This window comes from Musa acuminata, chromosome BXJ3-3, assembly GCF_036884655.1.
Source record: "Musa acuminata AAA Group cultivar baxijiao chromosome BXJ3-3, Cavendish_Baxijiao_AAA, whole genome shotgun sequence".
NCBI classification, from domain to species: Eukaryota; Viridiplantae; Streptophyta; class Magnoliopsida; order Zingiberales; family Musaceae; genus Musa; species Musa acuminata.
The window spans coordinates 35,936,338-35,952,831 of record NC_088351.1 but is presented as its reverse complement, the minus strand read 5'-3'; the positions used below and the strand labels follow the sequence as shown (position 1 = coordinate 35,952,831).

The window sequence follows — 16,494 nt, the reverse complement described above, 5'->3', positions numbered from 1 at the left end:
ATTTTATGTCAAGTGCATACCTTTTGAATACAATAATCAATAGGATTTCTTGTATGTCGTAAAGTAACATATCATAATCTGTACTGCATCATGATCCATGAATTTGCATAAGTCTCTTGATCCTATAATTAATAGAGCAAAGAACCTATCCGTGAGAAAAAAAATATCCATGATATGATCCGTAAAAGGTCTTAACTACATATAAACGAGAGCAAAGATATAGAAATATAAGAATAATAAAATTAGGATAATAAATTTAACCAGAATCTAATTAAAATCTTAATATATTTTAATCAATTAATTAGGATAATAAAATTGAAATATAAGAAAAAAAAAAAGACAAACTGGTCTATGGAGTGTTGATAACCGAGTCAAACATCATGCGTTCAACTCCCTGTGCAGATCCTTTGTTTTGACTGCAACTTTCCCATCGTGCATTCACATTAGAGTAGGTGTTAGGTGTTCTGGATGAGTGTACTACTATGTTGACTTTATGATTTATTCTTTGATTTCTAATATTTAGATTTTTTTTTTCAATGCTCCCCAACACTGATAAAGAATGAGACATGAAAGCAATGTCCGTATTTGAGCAGAAAAAAAAGATAATTTCATGCGGGAAAAGAAATAATAAAAAGTAAGAAAGAAATATAGAGAGAGCTCTACAGGATGTGCCTGAACGATTTTTAGAGCCGGGATATGAGATGTCCTTTAAGAAGCTGTTCTTTGGGATCACTTTGTTATGCTGTCCTCTACAAGGAGTTCCTCAGATCTCTTCACCCTATATCTCGCGTTACTGCCTCTCAGTCCCATAGTAACCAGCCTATCAATTCTCTCCAAAAACAAAGGAAAAGAAATGTAGCCTATCATTTTTCCATGTTTGCTGAGATTCAATTCTTCACAGACCACAAGTACATTATTAGTTGGAGAAGTCATGAGGGTTACACGAAGGCAAACATACACCCAAGGATCCAACGAAAAGAACAACACATGGAAGGCAGCTAAACAAATATATTGAAGTGATACATAGTTATTGACACAAGTTTGTAGCTAAATGCATGATGAATCGATTACATTGCGAGATCAGAGGAATCAAACGAGTGTCATAGTCATGGTAATTAAATGTGATTTTAACAAAATGCTAGATTACATTTACAATAATCACATTTTTTTCATGATTATTTTTTACGATAGAACTAGCAAAATTAACCTCATCTCATCACAATTATTCTATCACAGATTTTACAGCATATGACGCGGTGGACTTTGTTAAGAGTTACTGCTAGAGAGAAATCATCCTCGGCTCATGCTGCTGCCTGAAGAATTTCCACATTGATATTATTGGTGTAGCTGTTTGATGATGGAGTCATGGTGTGTTGATTGGCTTACGCATTTGAAGAGGCAAGCCCCACTGTCTCCTTCGAGTTATGATACAAAAGATTGGAATTACATATCCAAGTACTTGGCAATGACCGAGATACTCCTCACTGTAGCGATTCCGCTGGTGTGCAGAATTCAAGTCCATCCATCTCACACGATCATGAGCGAGGACTGTGTTATCCATTCTTGTACAAGTTCAGTGCATCCAAGCATGTTCAGCTTCTGATGAATTGAAACGTTTCTGTAAAAATAGGTGAATAATGTTAATCATCTGTAAGTAACACCAAACAAGAAACTTCTCGTAGAACATCGGTATATATGTACGGCAATCCTACTTTCCACCTCGAAACAAAGCAAGAAAGGAACTCATCCTTGAAACGAGTACAAAGCAAGCAAGCAAGCAAAGGTTCAAGAAAGAGAAAGGACCTGCTGATATGGGGAGAAAAATATGTCCCATGTCATTTTCTGGCAGCCTTGCTCCTAACTGCTCGTGCAGATTTAGAAGATGAAGTTGAGCGGGAGGCAGATCTGTCAAACGCGTTTTTATCTTGGGTAAACGCATTGTTTATCTCTTCCAAAATCTCATTGTATCTGTTCTTTCGCTCTTCGGTGTTGATGTGCTCGACTATAGATAGCTCGGACAGATCATCTCCCAGAATCTTATCGATTACCTTGGAACACCGTGGGAAGAAATGCATTCCGAGTTGCACTGAGTAGTAACATCCAAATCAATTAATACTTGCACAAGTGATTTGTGGAATACAAAGTATTATATGTAGATCATGTTGAAATGCTGCATCAATCACAACTGTCAAAACCAGTGCAGATGAAGGCTGCTACCGCTGTACATTTTTTTCATGAGACAACTGATATTCATCAAAATAGATGGGACATAGTTTGGGAAGATTTAAAGAGTTGTGCAGCATTGTTCCAAACTATTCAGGGAGTTAAATGCAAATACTATCATCTTAATACCCAAAATAAACATCCAATAACTTTTTCTGAATTCTGCCCTGTACAAATGCATTACAAAATTCAATTTTTAAGAACAAGGATCATGGTTAAGATAATCAGTATGAGTCAATCGGCTTTACTATGAGGCAGAAGGACAGCTGATAATATTTCATTGGTCCATGAATTGGTTAAAGGATATTGAGAACATTCATCTCCTCAAGGTGTAGACTTAAAAGGGCTATGATTAACTGGGACTTTGTGTACAAGATGACTTCCTTTTAGGATCTCTGTAATGATTAAATGGATTATGGCAGCAGAATATCTTTCAAGGAAATTGAAGTTGGTGATCAAAACTCAAAAGAAGGGACTTCAAATTATATTCCATGCCTAGGAAATTTTAGAATTCACTTTTATATCACACAGATGATTTGTTGCTATTTTTAGCAATGGAAATGAAGACTCAATCAGGGTCTTAAAAGAGTCTTTGAATGACTTATCTGTGATTCCAGGTTCATCAGTGAGTCACCAGATAAGTTAGTATCTCCATGATGGACTCACTCAACAAGTTAATATCTCTACGGCTCATCTGTGATTTCAGGTTCATCAGTGAGTCTTTGAATGACTTCTCTGTCATTCATGCTACTTGAAGAAGGTTCTATACCAGTGAGATATCTAGGAGTTCCGCTCATGTCTAAAAAATGAAGTACAGAGGATACTGAATTTTTATTTGGAAGGATGACCCGAAATGTGAATTCATACACAACTATGTTCAGCTAATGTATAGGAGAAACTTGTCAAACTTGTTCTTTTTCAGCCCATAAATATATTGGAGCAGGCTTTTCATTTCACCAAAAAGTCTTATTAATCAAATGATCTGATATGTACAAACTTTCCTTACGAATAGTTCGAGAATGAAGAATGGACATGCTTTGGTTGCTTGGAAAGAAGAATGCAAGGAAAAAAGAAAGAATGTTGAGGACTGGAACAAAGTTGCAATGTAAAAGAACTTGTGGTTTGTACTTTATAAAGTTCCTTCTATATGCAAATTGATAATGAAAATTGAAGATTAAAGATAGATCTCTACTGATTGGAGTATGAAAACTCCAAAAGTTAATATGTTGGTTACAGAGCAAGTGACTAAAATAAGAAATTCAGCTTGGGAATACTGTGGCCCAAAGTCGTGTAACGAAAAAAGAAACTTTGTACTGATTTGACAATTGGTTTTTTGATGGCTCAAAAATTAGATGGTTGGACACATAAGAAGTGGTTGGATCTGATTATATGTCTGCAAACTACAACATAAGAAGTTACTGTCGACAATAGAGGTATTGACCACCTGCACATATGAGAATATATGGAAAAAGACAAATAAAGATATCATGGTAATAGTCAAGACATATATGGTTGCCTACAAATATACCAAGTCAATTTCAAAAAGGCCTGGAATTGATAAGAAAATGGAGTAATAAAGGTGTTAGTTGCATGGGCAAACAGGAGCAACCCCGGGCATTCTTTCATGTTTTGGGAATATCCCAAGGCATTCTTCAATCATTTGGTTGGAGTGGATGGTAGACTCCTAACACAAGATAGAAATTCACAATGTGCTGACAGTGAGTGCTTCAGACAATATTGTTCAGCTATTTTTCTGCTGTGCAGTTTCTGGAGATATATGGGGTATTACGTTAAAGTTTTGTAAAACCAATAGAGGCAAAACACTTGAACGAAGACTTGAGTTGGTTTATTAAGAATTGCAGACGAAAAGCAGAACTACTTCACTTCAGGAAACCAGCTTTTCCAGAAATTGTATATCATGTTTGAACTGAAAGGAATAGGAGGAAGTTTGAAAAGGAATTCAGCAAGGAATATAGGATTATAAATTCTATGAAAAAAGGTATAAGAAGTAGATTTATATAGCTGGTCCACTAGATGTTTGAATAGTTCTAACTGCACCTGTATGTACTGTTTCTGTCTCACCAGTTCCCTTGTGGGTTTAAGCAGGTGAGTTTGTCTGTTTGTCTTTCGAGTTTTGGAAAGAAAGATAATTGCTTGCCCAAGAAAGGTACCTGTCTTAGTTAGAGCCCCCATCCGGGATAAGTTCTCTTCTGTCATTCTAAAAGATGCTTTTACAACATCCTCAGCAGACCTCTTGTTCCCAGCACAGAGGTGCGTCAAGCAACTTGAGTGAACTTTTAGTGTACCATCCACATTAGCATTGTTCATGGCAGCTTTTGCTTCTGTTGGAAATAAGCGCTCTGCTAACCAAACTGCATCAAGAGAAAATACAGCTTGAACAACTTATATAGACATTATGAGGATACGAAGAAAAACCTAAAATCAGCCATAACAAAATCCCCCATTCCCACCCCAAAATAAGGAATTATTATATCCATGGAGTGGAGCAAAGTTGGTCTTTTTACTAGTTGCTTTCATGCGTGGACAATCGGTTTGGTACTAGATGTGACATGGAAAGTCAAATTAGTGCATCATTGATAAAGCAAATACCACAAGGTGAGGGGCAAATGAAGAACATAAAATTTGCAATACTACTTCTGTACTTCATAAAAACATTGTCTGCACTCTATGGTAAATTACCTCTGCTCTCAAGATACAATAATTTCTCATGCAAGTTATCACTGGTCATCTCAACTGGTACTGAAGTTACTTCTGTGAATGTCTCTATCATTTCAGCCCGCTGTAACATCTCAATACACAATCGTTCCCTTGGGGAAGGTTTACCTTGTTCAGTTGACCTATAATAGTCTGTAGATCTGGTAAGCCTCTTGGAGATTTGAAGTGCTGTTCGTCCATCTGATGTGATTTCAAGTGGTCGAGCTTCCATCGTTAGCAAAGACATTATGATTTCAGGGTCTTTACGCATTGCAGCAACATGGAGCACGGTGTAATTTTGGTGGTCTCTGCTGTTAACATCTGCGAGCCCGAGATCCAGAAGCTCCTTTGTAATTTTTGAATCACAGTAAGCCACTGCATAATGTAGACCCTTTGCATCGTCCAGAGTAGTATGTCCCTCCTCCAAAAGCAACTTGACTAATTCGATATCATCTGAATCAAGAGCACCATATATGCTCTTCACATGCTTATCAGGAAATTTGAAGTTTTCTTGTCCATCCAATCCCAAATTTGAGCGGGACTGCTTAATTTGCTTGACAACATTTGAAGGCAACTTTTTTTGAAGGGTTATATAACTAATATCCGAGTTGACAACCATATCAATGGCCTTCATAAATAATCTCTGACAAAGCTTATAGTTCAGATTTGCAACAAATAGGATCGATAGAACTTCGTTCATTGCTACCTTCTCAAGAATGTCAAGGAGCCGCCGCTGCAGTAAATGAAGGCTGTTGATAGACATATCTTCCAGAAAGTAAAATATTTGGCAAGAAAGATATGCATTAATTTGTTTGTTCTTGAAAAAGTGATAAACTAGCGGCAATACATGATGACATGCCTAACAACATTCAAGCAGGCACCGAGTCATCTATTCTTATTGTAAACTAAGTATGTCTAGAACATTGGAGTAATTTGACATGGTCAATATTTTCTTTTGGAAGCACTGCTCGCTCAAAAACAGATTAGAATGACATGATAATTCTTGAGCTGACTCAACAAAAAGAAAGTCTCCTAAATCTTGTATTAGTAAACACTGCATGTTAAACATTTTCGATAGGACGATGCTTCTATATGTAGCATGAGAAAAAGTTGATTGCAATGGATAAATTAGTAAACACTGCATGATAAACATTTTCATAGGATGATGCTTCTATGTGTAGCATGAGAAAAAGTTGATTGCAATGGATAAATTATCTGAGTGATCACTGACACTTGTGCTGGAGATCTTCATCTGTTAATTGAGTAGGGTTTTTTGATATAGTTGCCACATCAGGGAAAGAAGCAGGAATTCTTAACTGGATCGATCCAATTTGAAGGCCACAGTTGAAGGCTACTATAAGAACTGCTGGAAATGACATGTGCAGCTAGACGAGTTCTCATTAAATTTACAAGGTCTCAAGAGTCCTAAAGAACATTTGTGCTACAACAACAACAAGAGCATTCCTCGATGAAGATTCAACCTTGACACCAGTCGTAACTGACCACTCTTACACCCTATTAGTTTCAAGTTGAATCAAATCATGAAAAGCAGTTCATGATCTGTGTTAGGCATATGAGAAACCACTTCAGGATGTTGTACAACAATGATCAAGTCAATCATCCTACTGATACAAGGCACCAAATGCCACACGGAACAATGAAGAAAATATCGGTTAAGCCACAATCTAGCAAGCAAGAAGTGACTCAATCCATCATTTGATAACAAAGATCAGAAAATAGGATAGAGATCAAGTTTTCCTCTCTTTCGGTCTCTCCGAAAGCAATTGATCGGGTCTAGGTTAGGTCATTTAACACTTACCTGAAACAGACTGACGAGCTCGTTGATTTCGAAGGTGGAGGCAGCATGGAGCACCCGAAGCATGAAATGGACGGCGGGCCAGCAGGCTTCGTGGCGGCGGCAGGTCTCGTCGACGCACTCCGCCACGCCCCTGGGCAGCTCTTCCAGCCGACCGGTGTAGACGTACTGGAGCACCACCTCCAGCGCCTCGCACCCGACCTCAAATCCGGCCACCACCTCTCCGAGTTCGAGCGCCACCGCCCCCGCCGCGAACTTGTCGCGGAAGAAGGGGCTCCGCGCGGACAGCACGCAGCGGTGGACAGGCACCTCGTGCGGGGGATCGCCGCCCGCGGATCGGACGGTGATGCGGGCGTCGGAGCAGAAGGCCAGGCCCGGGGTGCGGAGGAGGGATCCGAGGTGCTCCGACAGGCGGCTGAGCGCGGCCACCTCGGCGGCGACAGGCGCGGCGTAGCACAGGCTGCCACCGCTAGTGATGCGGGACTCGCAGAAGGTTCCGGCAGCCTCCATGGCCAGATGGGCTTCGACGCTCGCACCGTGGCGACCAAACCAGCAGACTCCGAAGGAGACCCCACGCAGCTTCTCTCGTCTTTCCCTCGCCGTGTTTCGATTTCGGGTAGCTGCTTACGTGGAATTTCTTAATTGAATGTATTTTTAAATAAATTATCATTTTCTAATATACAAATATTACATAATAATAATAATTTTAATGGTATTAACGTTTAAATTAGTGTGGTCAATTCATCACTATGTTTGTTAATATTGAATGGATAACGTGATAAGTGATTAGGCTATATTGTATCATTTAATATCTTAATTTATTTTCTAAAAAATTAATATTGACTTATAAGAAACTCGGTATATTATTATTAACTTAGACTTAAATATTTTAGATAAAAAAATTAGAATGAATGAAGTTAATATACTAATTATTTAATCATATTAAATCATCATAATTGGTATAAATATCGACTTATTTAATAGAGGAAGAGTATAATATTATAATTTAATAATACATCAAAAGTGAAAAAAGACTTATATTAAGTGTATTATTCAGTACAATTCAGGTTTATAAATTAATTATTTCATCAAATTAGATCATGATGAATTAAATTAAAATATTAAAGTATTTTACAAATGGATGGAAATTTATAATTTCAGGATTTTATATATTTTAGATGCTCAACAAGTGATCTATGCACTGTCACAGACAGAGGTATTATTGAGGGGTTCTGCTGTAACATTAAGATGCTCTCAAGAATAAATGCTTTCTGCATTAGTCTCAAGATGTCTCTGTTCTTCTACATAAAATATCAGCTTCTATTTCTGTGCTCTTTATCTTTTTTTTGACAGTAAGAAAACTATTCTGAATCCAAATTTCATCCATGTTTCTATAAACTTTTCATATTTAGCCAGCCAATCCACATATTCATTGTAATCTGCTTTTTTGTTTTGCTGATCTCTTGTCTTCTGATCCATTGTAACCCAATAAAAGAATGGAAATTGTCTCTTCTAGATTTTTCAAGGACTGATGGTTCCTTCACATCCTTGTGAGAGATTTGTCTTGCAGCTGGAGAGGTCTACTCCTTAATATAATCATGATCTTTAAGAAGTTGAGATTTTTTTGAGGGAGAACAAATTATGGATCAAATACCAATGGAAGTGTTACATATATTACACAATTTTTTGCAAATCCAACACAAGAGTGCAGCTGCAATAAGTCAACAAATGGGAGTCTGAGGAGTGCTGCACAGAGTAGAAGCTTGCAAGAAAGAAAGGAGACACAGTCTGTGACTCATCATCATGAAGATCAAGCTTTATAGCACAGCTGTGTCTAAACAACACACTGAGCTGGTCATGGAGGACAGAACGAAGAAGAATGAAGCAACACTTACTGCTGCACTTCTAACTCTTGCAGTAGAAAAGGAGTAAGCTTCATGGATCTGCAGGACACCAACATCTGTTTGCTGACAAGTCTTTGGACTTCAGATCAGATTTCAGAATCTGCAGGTACTCTGAGAAGACTTGTCATGTTTTAAGATGCTTCTTCTGCTGCTCCTTTTCCTGTGATGCAAAACATTACATCATATATTATATTTTTGACAAGGATTTAGCATTTTTGTTTAGAAACACTGTAGGATTCACGTTAGGTACCACCAAATCCAAAGATGATGTATTTGATTCATTTATATATACTTTAATTATTGTTTGCATGATGAGGTGATTTTTCTTCTTTTTTACTTATGCCACTATTAGCTCAGACATATGAGATATTTATATGGTAATGATGTATTTGACTCGTTTACATTATATTGAGAATTTAAATTTATATCTTCTTTTATCTTATACTTAAAAATATTAGTTTGATGCATACTAATTTCCATAGAGCTAACAATAGGTTCATCGTATATAAATATTGTCATCATAAACTATAAACTTTACATCTACATCAAATGATATAATGATCATTAGCAGGTAGGTTCAGCTCTTAGCCTTTAAAGGTGTGGTTAGAGCTGGGAGAAGATGCTTGTCAATGATGTCAAAACCTTTCATGAATGAATGGATCTGGCCAAACAAGAAGATAAGGCTTGCACCCAACCTTCATCTACCAAGCATACATACGCATGGCTTCTAGTGGTGGGGTTCCAAGTGCTACCCAGTAGTTCTTCAGTCCCACATGAACCCTAAAATGACATGACGTGAATCAGGTGGCCCTGACGATGACAGAGACGAGAGAAGCTTTGGTACAAAAGAGAGGCATCGCTATCGCTCTTTAATCTTCGTCTTCCACTTTTCCCTTTGCTGTTCTATTAATGCTTTGATGTCGCCGAGACTGGTCCTCTCTCAGGCATGTCCTACCCATTCCTCCATCGTGAAACAACAGTGCATGGATCCATTAACTTGGGTTTGGAAATATGTGGTGGTTCTAATAAAAGGTTTTGTGTCCTATTTCCATGAAGGCAGCCACTTAGTGAATGCTGGACCAAAGAAACTTACTGCATGTTAGGTTTGATTGATCCAATAATGTCTTTTTTTCCTTAAGAATTGGTACTTAAATTTTTTTATTAGTATTTTAGTAGTGATATGCATCGCTCAATGTGTTAATAAGTCTAGTCGACACAAATAGTCGTAATGTTACTACTTATCATTGCCATCGTAAATATTTGATAGAATTTATTTAAAATAATAAAAAATATTTTTTTAAAATAAAATAATACATTTTGTTCACTTATTAAGTCATAAAGGAATAATCCATTCTCCTCTATCCCATGATCGTTCCATGTTCTTCCCACATTCTTCGAGCACGTCAAAACAATGAGCATCAAAAATATTTTTTTCCCAAATAAAATACTATTTTTAATCTTTCAATTAGTGTTGGAAGAAATGTATAATTTAAAGGCATAATTTATTTATTTAATATTATTATTTATTTTAAAGGCATTAATTAGTTTAGTTAATTTTGATAGATTATTGTAAGATTGTAGTTAGGATCACGTCTTTGCGCTTTGATAGATTAGGCATATGTATATCTTATATATATATATATATATATATATATAATATTTTAATTATTAATTTATTGCAATGGCACGTAATACAATTTTCCTAAATTGTATATTTTTCTCCATCGTTCCTTTTCCATCTCATTCTCTCTCTTTTTTACTAAAGTTATCGGCTTTGGCTCCTCTTGACTCGGATATATCCAACCAAATCCCTCGGCCGCTGTCCCTTTCTTTGCATTGAAATCTCTCGTCTCTCTCGTCTCCTCCTCCCTTCTTCCTTTGCTTTCGATTGCTTGATTGCTCTCGGGCGACTACGATGACGGATCCGGAATCCAAAAAGAACAACCATTTGCCCCCAAACCTCGTCGCGAACCTGCAGAACGTCCTCGCCGGAAGAAGGGTCGGCGGGGGAAACGGAGAAGGCGGCGAAGTCGATTCCAAGCCGGCGGCCGAGGAGGACCTCCGTGTTCCGTCCTCGTCCTCCGCTCCTGCGGCTGACGCCGCGGCCGCCGCCGCCGCAGATGGATCGAAGAAACCCGTGGTCCTTGTGACCAACGCCGACGGGATCGGCTCCCCCGGCCTCACCCTTCTCGTGGAGGCCCTTGTTCGCGAGGGACAAAGCGATGTCCATGTCTGCGCCCCCGATTCGTGAGTTCTCTCTCCTCTTTCCTGCTGAATCTGTTGGATTGCGGAGCTGGGCCTCGTTCCTTTCATTCTTTTCTTGAGTGCGGCTGCTTCGTTGAGTTTGTTGGTAAATATTTGTTTTCCCAATGATATATTTGGATTTTAACAAAGACGAGCTTCGTTTCTTTTATTCCTTTTTTGATTTCGACTGCTTTGTTAGGTTTCTTGGTAAGGATTTGATTTTGCGATGGGTTTTCTTTAAAGGCCGATACTTTGGGGTTTTTTTTGGTCGTGGCGCTGTGTGCAGGTTTCTGGCTCCGTTCCGTTTCTCCTTTCGGGTGCCAGATATCTTGCTATCTTGGTTATTCAAATTATTAATCTGTTTTATTACCTCTCGTGAATGACAATGCCTTCTTCCTTTCTTTGAGTTCTGTCTGTTCTTCTTAATTTGTTTTTGTTTTATTAAGAATAACCTAGTTATTTTAGGTTGGTGTAATTTTGTTGGTTTAGCCCTGTTAGATTGCTTGAAATTTTTTATATTTGTCACTTATTTGTAACGACAGTGACGTTGATAATTCTTGTTTTATTTTACGAAGGGACAAATCTGTGTCTGGTCATTCAATTACTCTTCATCAAACGGTTGCAGCAACATCTGCGGATATTAAAGGTGGCACAGCTTTTGAGATTTCGGGTAAGATCAATTTTGGATCCCTCCGGAACTCCTCCTGTTATTTCTCTCTATTCTGTTGTGTTGAAAAACATGAATTGACTTCATTGTGCTGATAGCTATATGGTGATACTATTGTATAATGATTTGCATCTTTAATGTCAAGTTTTGACTTTCAAGAAGCACTGAGCTAAATTAGTTGTCTAGCAATTATAAAAGTCATCTTCGTGGACAGGGTCTCCTGCTGACTGCGTCTCTTTAGCTTTATCTGGTGCATTATTCTCATGGTCCAAGCCCACACTGGTAAATTTACATTGTTAAGTTTTTGTGCGGAGACAAATATGCAGATCATTTTGAATTTTTATGAATACTTAGTTCATTGTATAGGTCATCAGTGGAATTAACAAGGGTTCAAATTGTGGTCATCACGCGTAAGTATACCACTCCCATCTTTTAACATTACGTCATATCGTTTTAAATGTTCAAATGAGCAGAATTTGCTTTCCAGCATCGTACTTCCTTCTGTTTGATGCTTTGTTTCCTTTTTAACTATCTGGAAACCATTTTTTATCTTGTGGAATTCCATGCAGCTTCTACTCAGGTGCTGTTGCTGGTGCTAGAGAGGCTTTAGTTTGTGGAATTCCTTCACTTGTAATTTCATTGAACTGGTAAATAATGCCTTCCCTAATAGGATGGTCAATCTTGACCAGCGATCCTTATATTTAACCCGTCAGAATTTGATTGCTTCTGTCAGGAAGAAGGACAAGAGTCAAGAAAGCGATTTCAAGGATGCGGTTGATGTTTGTTTACCGCTGATAAATGCTGCAATTGGGGACATCGAAAAGGGGACTTTTCCAAAAAACTGTCTGCTGAACATAGAAATCCCCACAGCTCCCTCTGCCAACCAGGTTTGCTGAAGCCCAATAAAGTCTCCTTGGAGTTTGAATTCCATGAAGCATTCATGCCTATATATATGCACATACTTTTAATGTGTCTACATATATTCACATACATTTGAGATCTGTTTTTTTTTTTTGCTTCATAATTCATACTTGATGTTGGAAGATCTGTAGTTAAACTTGTTTTTACAGTGAATATTTTCTAACGTCATGTTGTAGCAACATTCTTTGTTTCTTTTTTTCTTCACATGGATGACAGTTCTTTTCCTTCATTCTCAAAGCCATGAAGCGCAAATACTTCATAATGCATGCCATGAATGTAAAACAAATCTTTATGGAATGGATATTCATGCTTGTGGAATCCTTGGATGTATCTCAGTAACTTTTTTAAAGTATTCCATTTAAAATAAGTTTAACTAAATTTGAATACTGCTGGATAGTTGGTCAATGCTTTTGATTACTATCTTGGATGTCTTTTCCATTGTTGACCTCTAATAACATAAATAAAACATGACTAGATTTAGTGGCATTGATTTGTTTTCCTTGTAATAAATATGAAATTTTCTATCGACAACCCGGATGGTTGTCATTCTATCAAACACTGCATGATGATGAATAATCTTTGGTGAGTTTTTTTTGTCATACATTCTTTTTTCTTTCGATATTCACCCATGTGATACTTATGTCTATGCTAGACATTTTGTTATAAAAGAGAGGTACATTTAAGCTATGTCCTCAATTATAAAATTATTAAAAAGAATGATGGTAATTAATTTGATATTTGTCATGTAGTATCAATGCCATTATTAAGCACATATGCCCCACCATATGCAATCTCAGAAAGGGTTTGCAAACATTATGATGATTAATTAGGATTTATGCTGACCATTAAAATTAGCAGAGACTAATTGGAAGTTGCCAGTGAGAATTTGCATTCCCTTGATGCATGCATCTTCAGGAGTCATGCCATATAATAATTGAGCAGACATCAGTAATCTGTGGGTTTTGGCTCTTGAATGGTGAACTCTGTTGATATAAAATTAATCTGTGAACCAGATTTGTTGATAGTTTGTTTTGGAAAATGCATAAGATTAACCTCAAACATTGTTCAAGAAACACTGGATTCGGTCTGAGGGTACTTGATGGATATGAACTTGAGCTTTAAGGTTTTTTTTGTCAAAACTCAAACTCAATTCGTAGTTTATGTTTTGATGTGTTAATCTGTAAAGGTTGTTGTGAGTAGGAATGGCAGGGTGATCATTTAAAGTATATATATTGCAAGGAAGATGTTGAACAAATTAATACCATTCATCCCTATTGATTACAGGGCACTCACCTCTTTATGATGTCTTTGCTGACACATTGCAGCTTTGAGTGAAATTGCACGGTTGTTTCTTACATGTCTTCATTCTGCCTATGGGAGTAAATAGAGTGGTCTTGGTTTATTACTCGTTGCTCTGTGCTTGCATTCTGTCTAGGGTTTTGTGAACTGGATCTCCTGGATTGAGGGTTAGAGTCTTTGTGTTCAGTCCAAACTGGTAAAAAATGGTTGAAATAGAGAGGCATATGGTGGGTTGCATACCACCCGAAAGTGGTCGCATCCTGGCCCTTAGTCGAACTGCTATGGCAGTAGACCACGACGAAAGTACTCAACGATTTTAAGTTATTGTTGATTAAACAGACTATGATTCGTATAATAACTTGTAGTTCATGTACTAATTATGTTTGTTGTTATTGATATGTTTTCTTTTACACTTCTTATGTCCTGTTGTCATAAATGATAGGGCTTTAAGCTGACCAGACAGAGCCTTTGGAGATACACATCAAGCTGGCAAGCTGTCTCAGCAAATAGACATCCTGCCGCAGGGCAGTTCATGTCTATGCACCAAAGCCTTGGTATCCAGCTTGCACAGCTTGGCCGAGATGCCTCTGCAGCGGTAAGTATATTTGCCTTTTAAATATGAACATTTTCCCCCCATTATTTCTGAAGAATTTAAACTTTGCAGGGAGCGGCCCGCCGCACTGGTACTCAAAGGAAAATTGTAGAAATAGAATCAGTTGCAGCTGCTGGAAAATCTGAGCAGAGAGAAGTGCTGAAGAAGTATTTCCGACTAGAGGTAAGACTTTTCCTAAAATATATCTTGATGGAATTTTAGCCAATCTTACAGTAATGAGTGGTACAAATTGTTATCTATATGTTTCTGTGGATAACGACTTCTTCCAAGAGAAAGGATTGTTCATATCAGTACATGGCTAGGTTTTAGCTCAAGATCACTCAAATTTTCTCACCATGTGGCCCCTTTATGGATTTAACCCTACATCTGTGTGCTTCACAACAAATGTACCATATAAACAAGTGGATAAATCAATCATGCCTTTCAATTTGCAGTTTCTTGAGAAGGAGCAGGGAGCTATGGATGATGATTTTGATTTCAGAGCCCTGGAGGAGGGATTTGTAAGTATTTGTACCTCTCATTTCATAATAAAGTTTCATGCTTCAATTAGCTAACAGTTTCCTTTCTTTTTTTTTTGACGTGGTTTAGGTAACTGTTACTCCTTTATATTTGGAGTTGCAAGTGGAGCCCGAGATCCAAGCACTTGCTTCTGATTGGCTTGCAGCAGTTTTAAAAGGAGTCGAAGAGGCTCCTGTGGCTGATGTGTAGTTTCTAACTTGCATACTGTATGTGGTTTACCTTGATTTCCTCCCCAAATGGAAGGTTGTGTTAGTTCCAGTTTGTGCTGGTTTGTCATCATTTGATTCTGTTTGTTAATTGTTTGTTGTCTTTGGTAGAACATTCCTGACCCATTACATCATTAACATTGGTGGCAGCATGCGGTTAAAAGTGTTTGGTTGAGATAATGAATGATACGTTGTTAATGAGGTGTCGTGGTGTTGAATTGATTTGTGTAGATTGGAGATGGCTCATTTCCTCAAATTGTATTGGTTATGAAATTTATTTTTGTATAATTAATGGATGTTCCCTTTGTGACCCAGAGAATTGTAAAGCACAAAGCGAGCCATTTGTTTTTTAATCTTGGTTTGTGAGTTCATTGGCCTCATAATACTTCTGATTTATTCTTTCTCTGGTTTCATTATATTTGTTGTTTTTGTTTCCTGTGTTTTTGTTCCAAGATTATGATTTGACTAATCAGGTCAGTTGTTACTTGTGAAATGAAATGTTTTGCTGTGAACTTGTTTCTCCCACTGACTGGGTTGCAACAAGCAAGGGTGGTTCTTTTTCACTCATGATTTATTGTTCAATTGTGATTTGCGTTGTTTCCATTAAATTTCTGCCTTCTCGTTGTGTTCCAAGGTTCTTCTGACCCTTTTTCCCCCTTCTGCATCAGAGATGCACTACTTTTGACTTCACATTTTAAACATCCTCATTTTTGTTAGTCGAGTAAACTTTTGCTTTCTTATTGCAATTGAATTCATGGTAATCTGTGGTGCATCATTTGTAGGTGTTGCTGATGAGAAAAAGTGTGTCAACTCTGAAATAGAATAACATGGGAAATTTTATTATCTGTTATAGCATGTTGACTTGCATGGGATTGTCTCTTTTTTTTTCCATATATTAAGTATGGTGGATCTTTCTACAATACTCGATTAGAATAATTCTTGTATACAATTTATGAATACTGAAGTCTAAATTTATCATTTATGCACATGGGAGATAACATAATGATCGAAAATTTTATATATATATATATATATATATATATATATATATATATATAATATGATGTTTACACGTAGATCGAATATAAAATTTATCACTCGTATAATAATATATTAATTAATCTAAATATCTGCAACATTTAGAGATACATTTGGAAGGTATGTTTGGAAACATTATTCCTAAAAGGTACATGTTTGTAATATTTTTATCTTAGAGAGGACATCAATGAAATAATAATTATTTTTATCTTTATTAATTTGATAATTGTGCGTAGAAACAAAAGGCTAACGTTATGTGCGTAATAATTAAAGGGCCTAAAAAAAGGGTTGTAGAGTTGAGTGAAAACGTGCGTAAGAGGCGAAAGAAA

At 37.2% G+C, this 16,494-nt stretch overlaps 2 protein-coding genes across 3 annotated transcripts; one reads left to right on the top strand and one right to left on the bottom strand.

Moving 5' to 3' along the window:
- Positions 1-1,246: 1,246 nt before the first annotated feature.
- LOC135633269 (BTB/POZ domain and ankyrin repeat-containing protein NPR1-like) lies at positions 1,247-7,340 on the bottom strand. Of its 2 annotated transcripts, none has more exons than XM_065142556.1 (5): positions 6,758-7,340; positions 4,924-5,671; positions 4,395-4,595; positions 1,804-2,086; positions 1,247-1,618 (listed from the first exon to the last, which is right to left on the bottom strand). In XM_065142556.1, the coding sequence occupies exons 1-4, from the start codon at positions 7,262-7,264 to the stop codon at positions 1,836-1,838; spliced, it is 1,707 nt and encodes a 568-aa protein (XP_064998628.1). In that variant the 5' UTR covers positions 7,265-7,340; the 3' UTR covers positions 1,247-1,618; positions 1,804-1,835. The 2 variants fall into 2 exon arrangements, with proteins under 2 accessions (XP_064998628.1, XP_064998629.1); XM_065142557.1 differs by having other exon boundaries at positions 1,481-1,618; positions 5,068-5,671.
- Positions 7,341-10,449: 3,109 nt separating this feature from the next.
- Positions 10,450-15,325, top strand: LOC135632476 (uncharacterized). Its single transcript, XM_065141078.1, has 10 exons — positions 10,450-10,905; positions 11,478-11,572; positions 11,784-11,851; positions 11,936-11,979; positions 12,139-12,216; positions 12,303-12,456; positions 14,232-14,384; positions 14,454-14,564; positions 14,837-14,902; positions 14,991-15,325. The coding sequence occupies exons 1-10, from the start codon at positions 10,574-10,576 to the stop codon at positions 15,108-15,110; spliced, it is 1,221 nt and encodes a 406-aa protein (XP_064997150.1). The 5' UTR covers positions 10,450-10,573; the 3' UTR covers positions 15,111-15,325.
- The last annotated feature ends 1,169 nt before the right edge of the window (positions 15,326-16,494 follow it).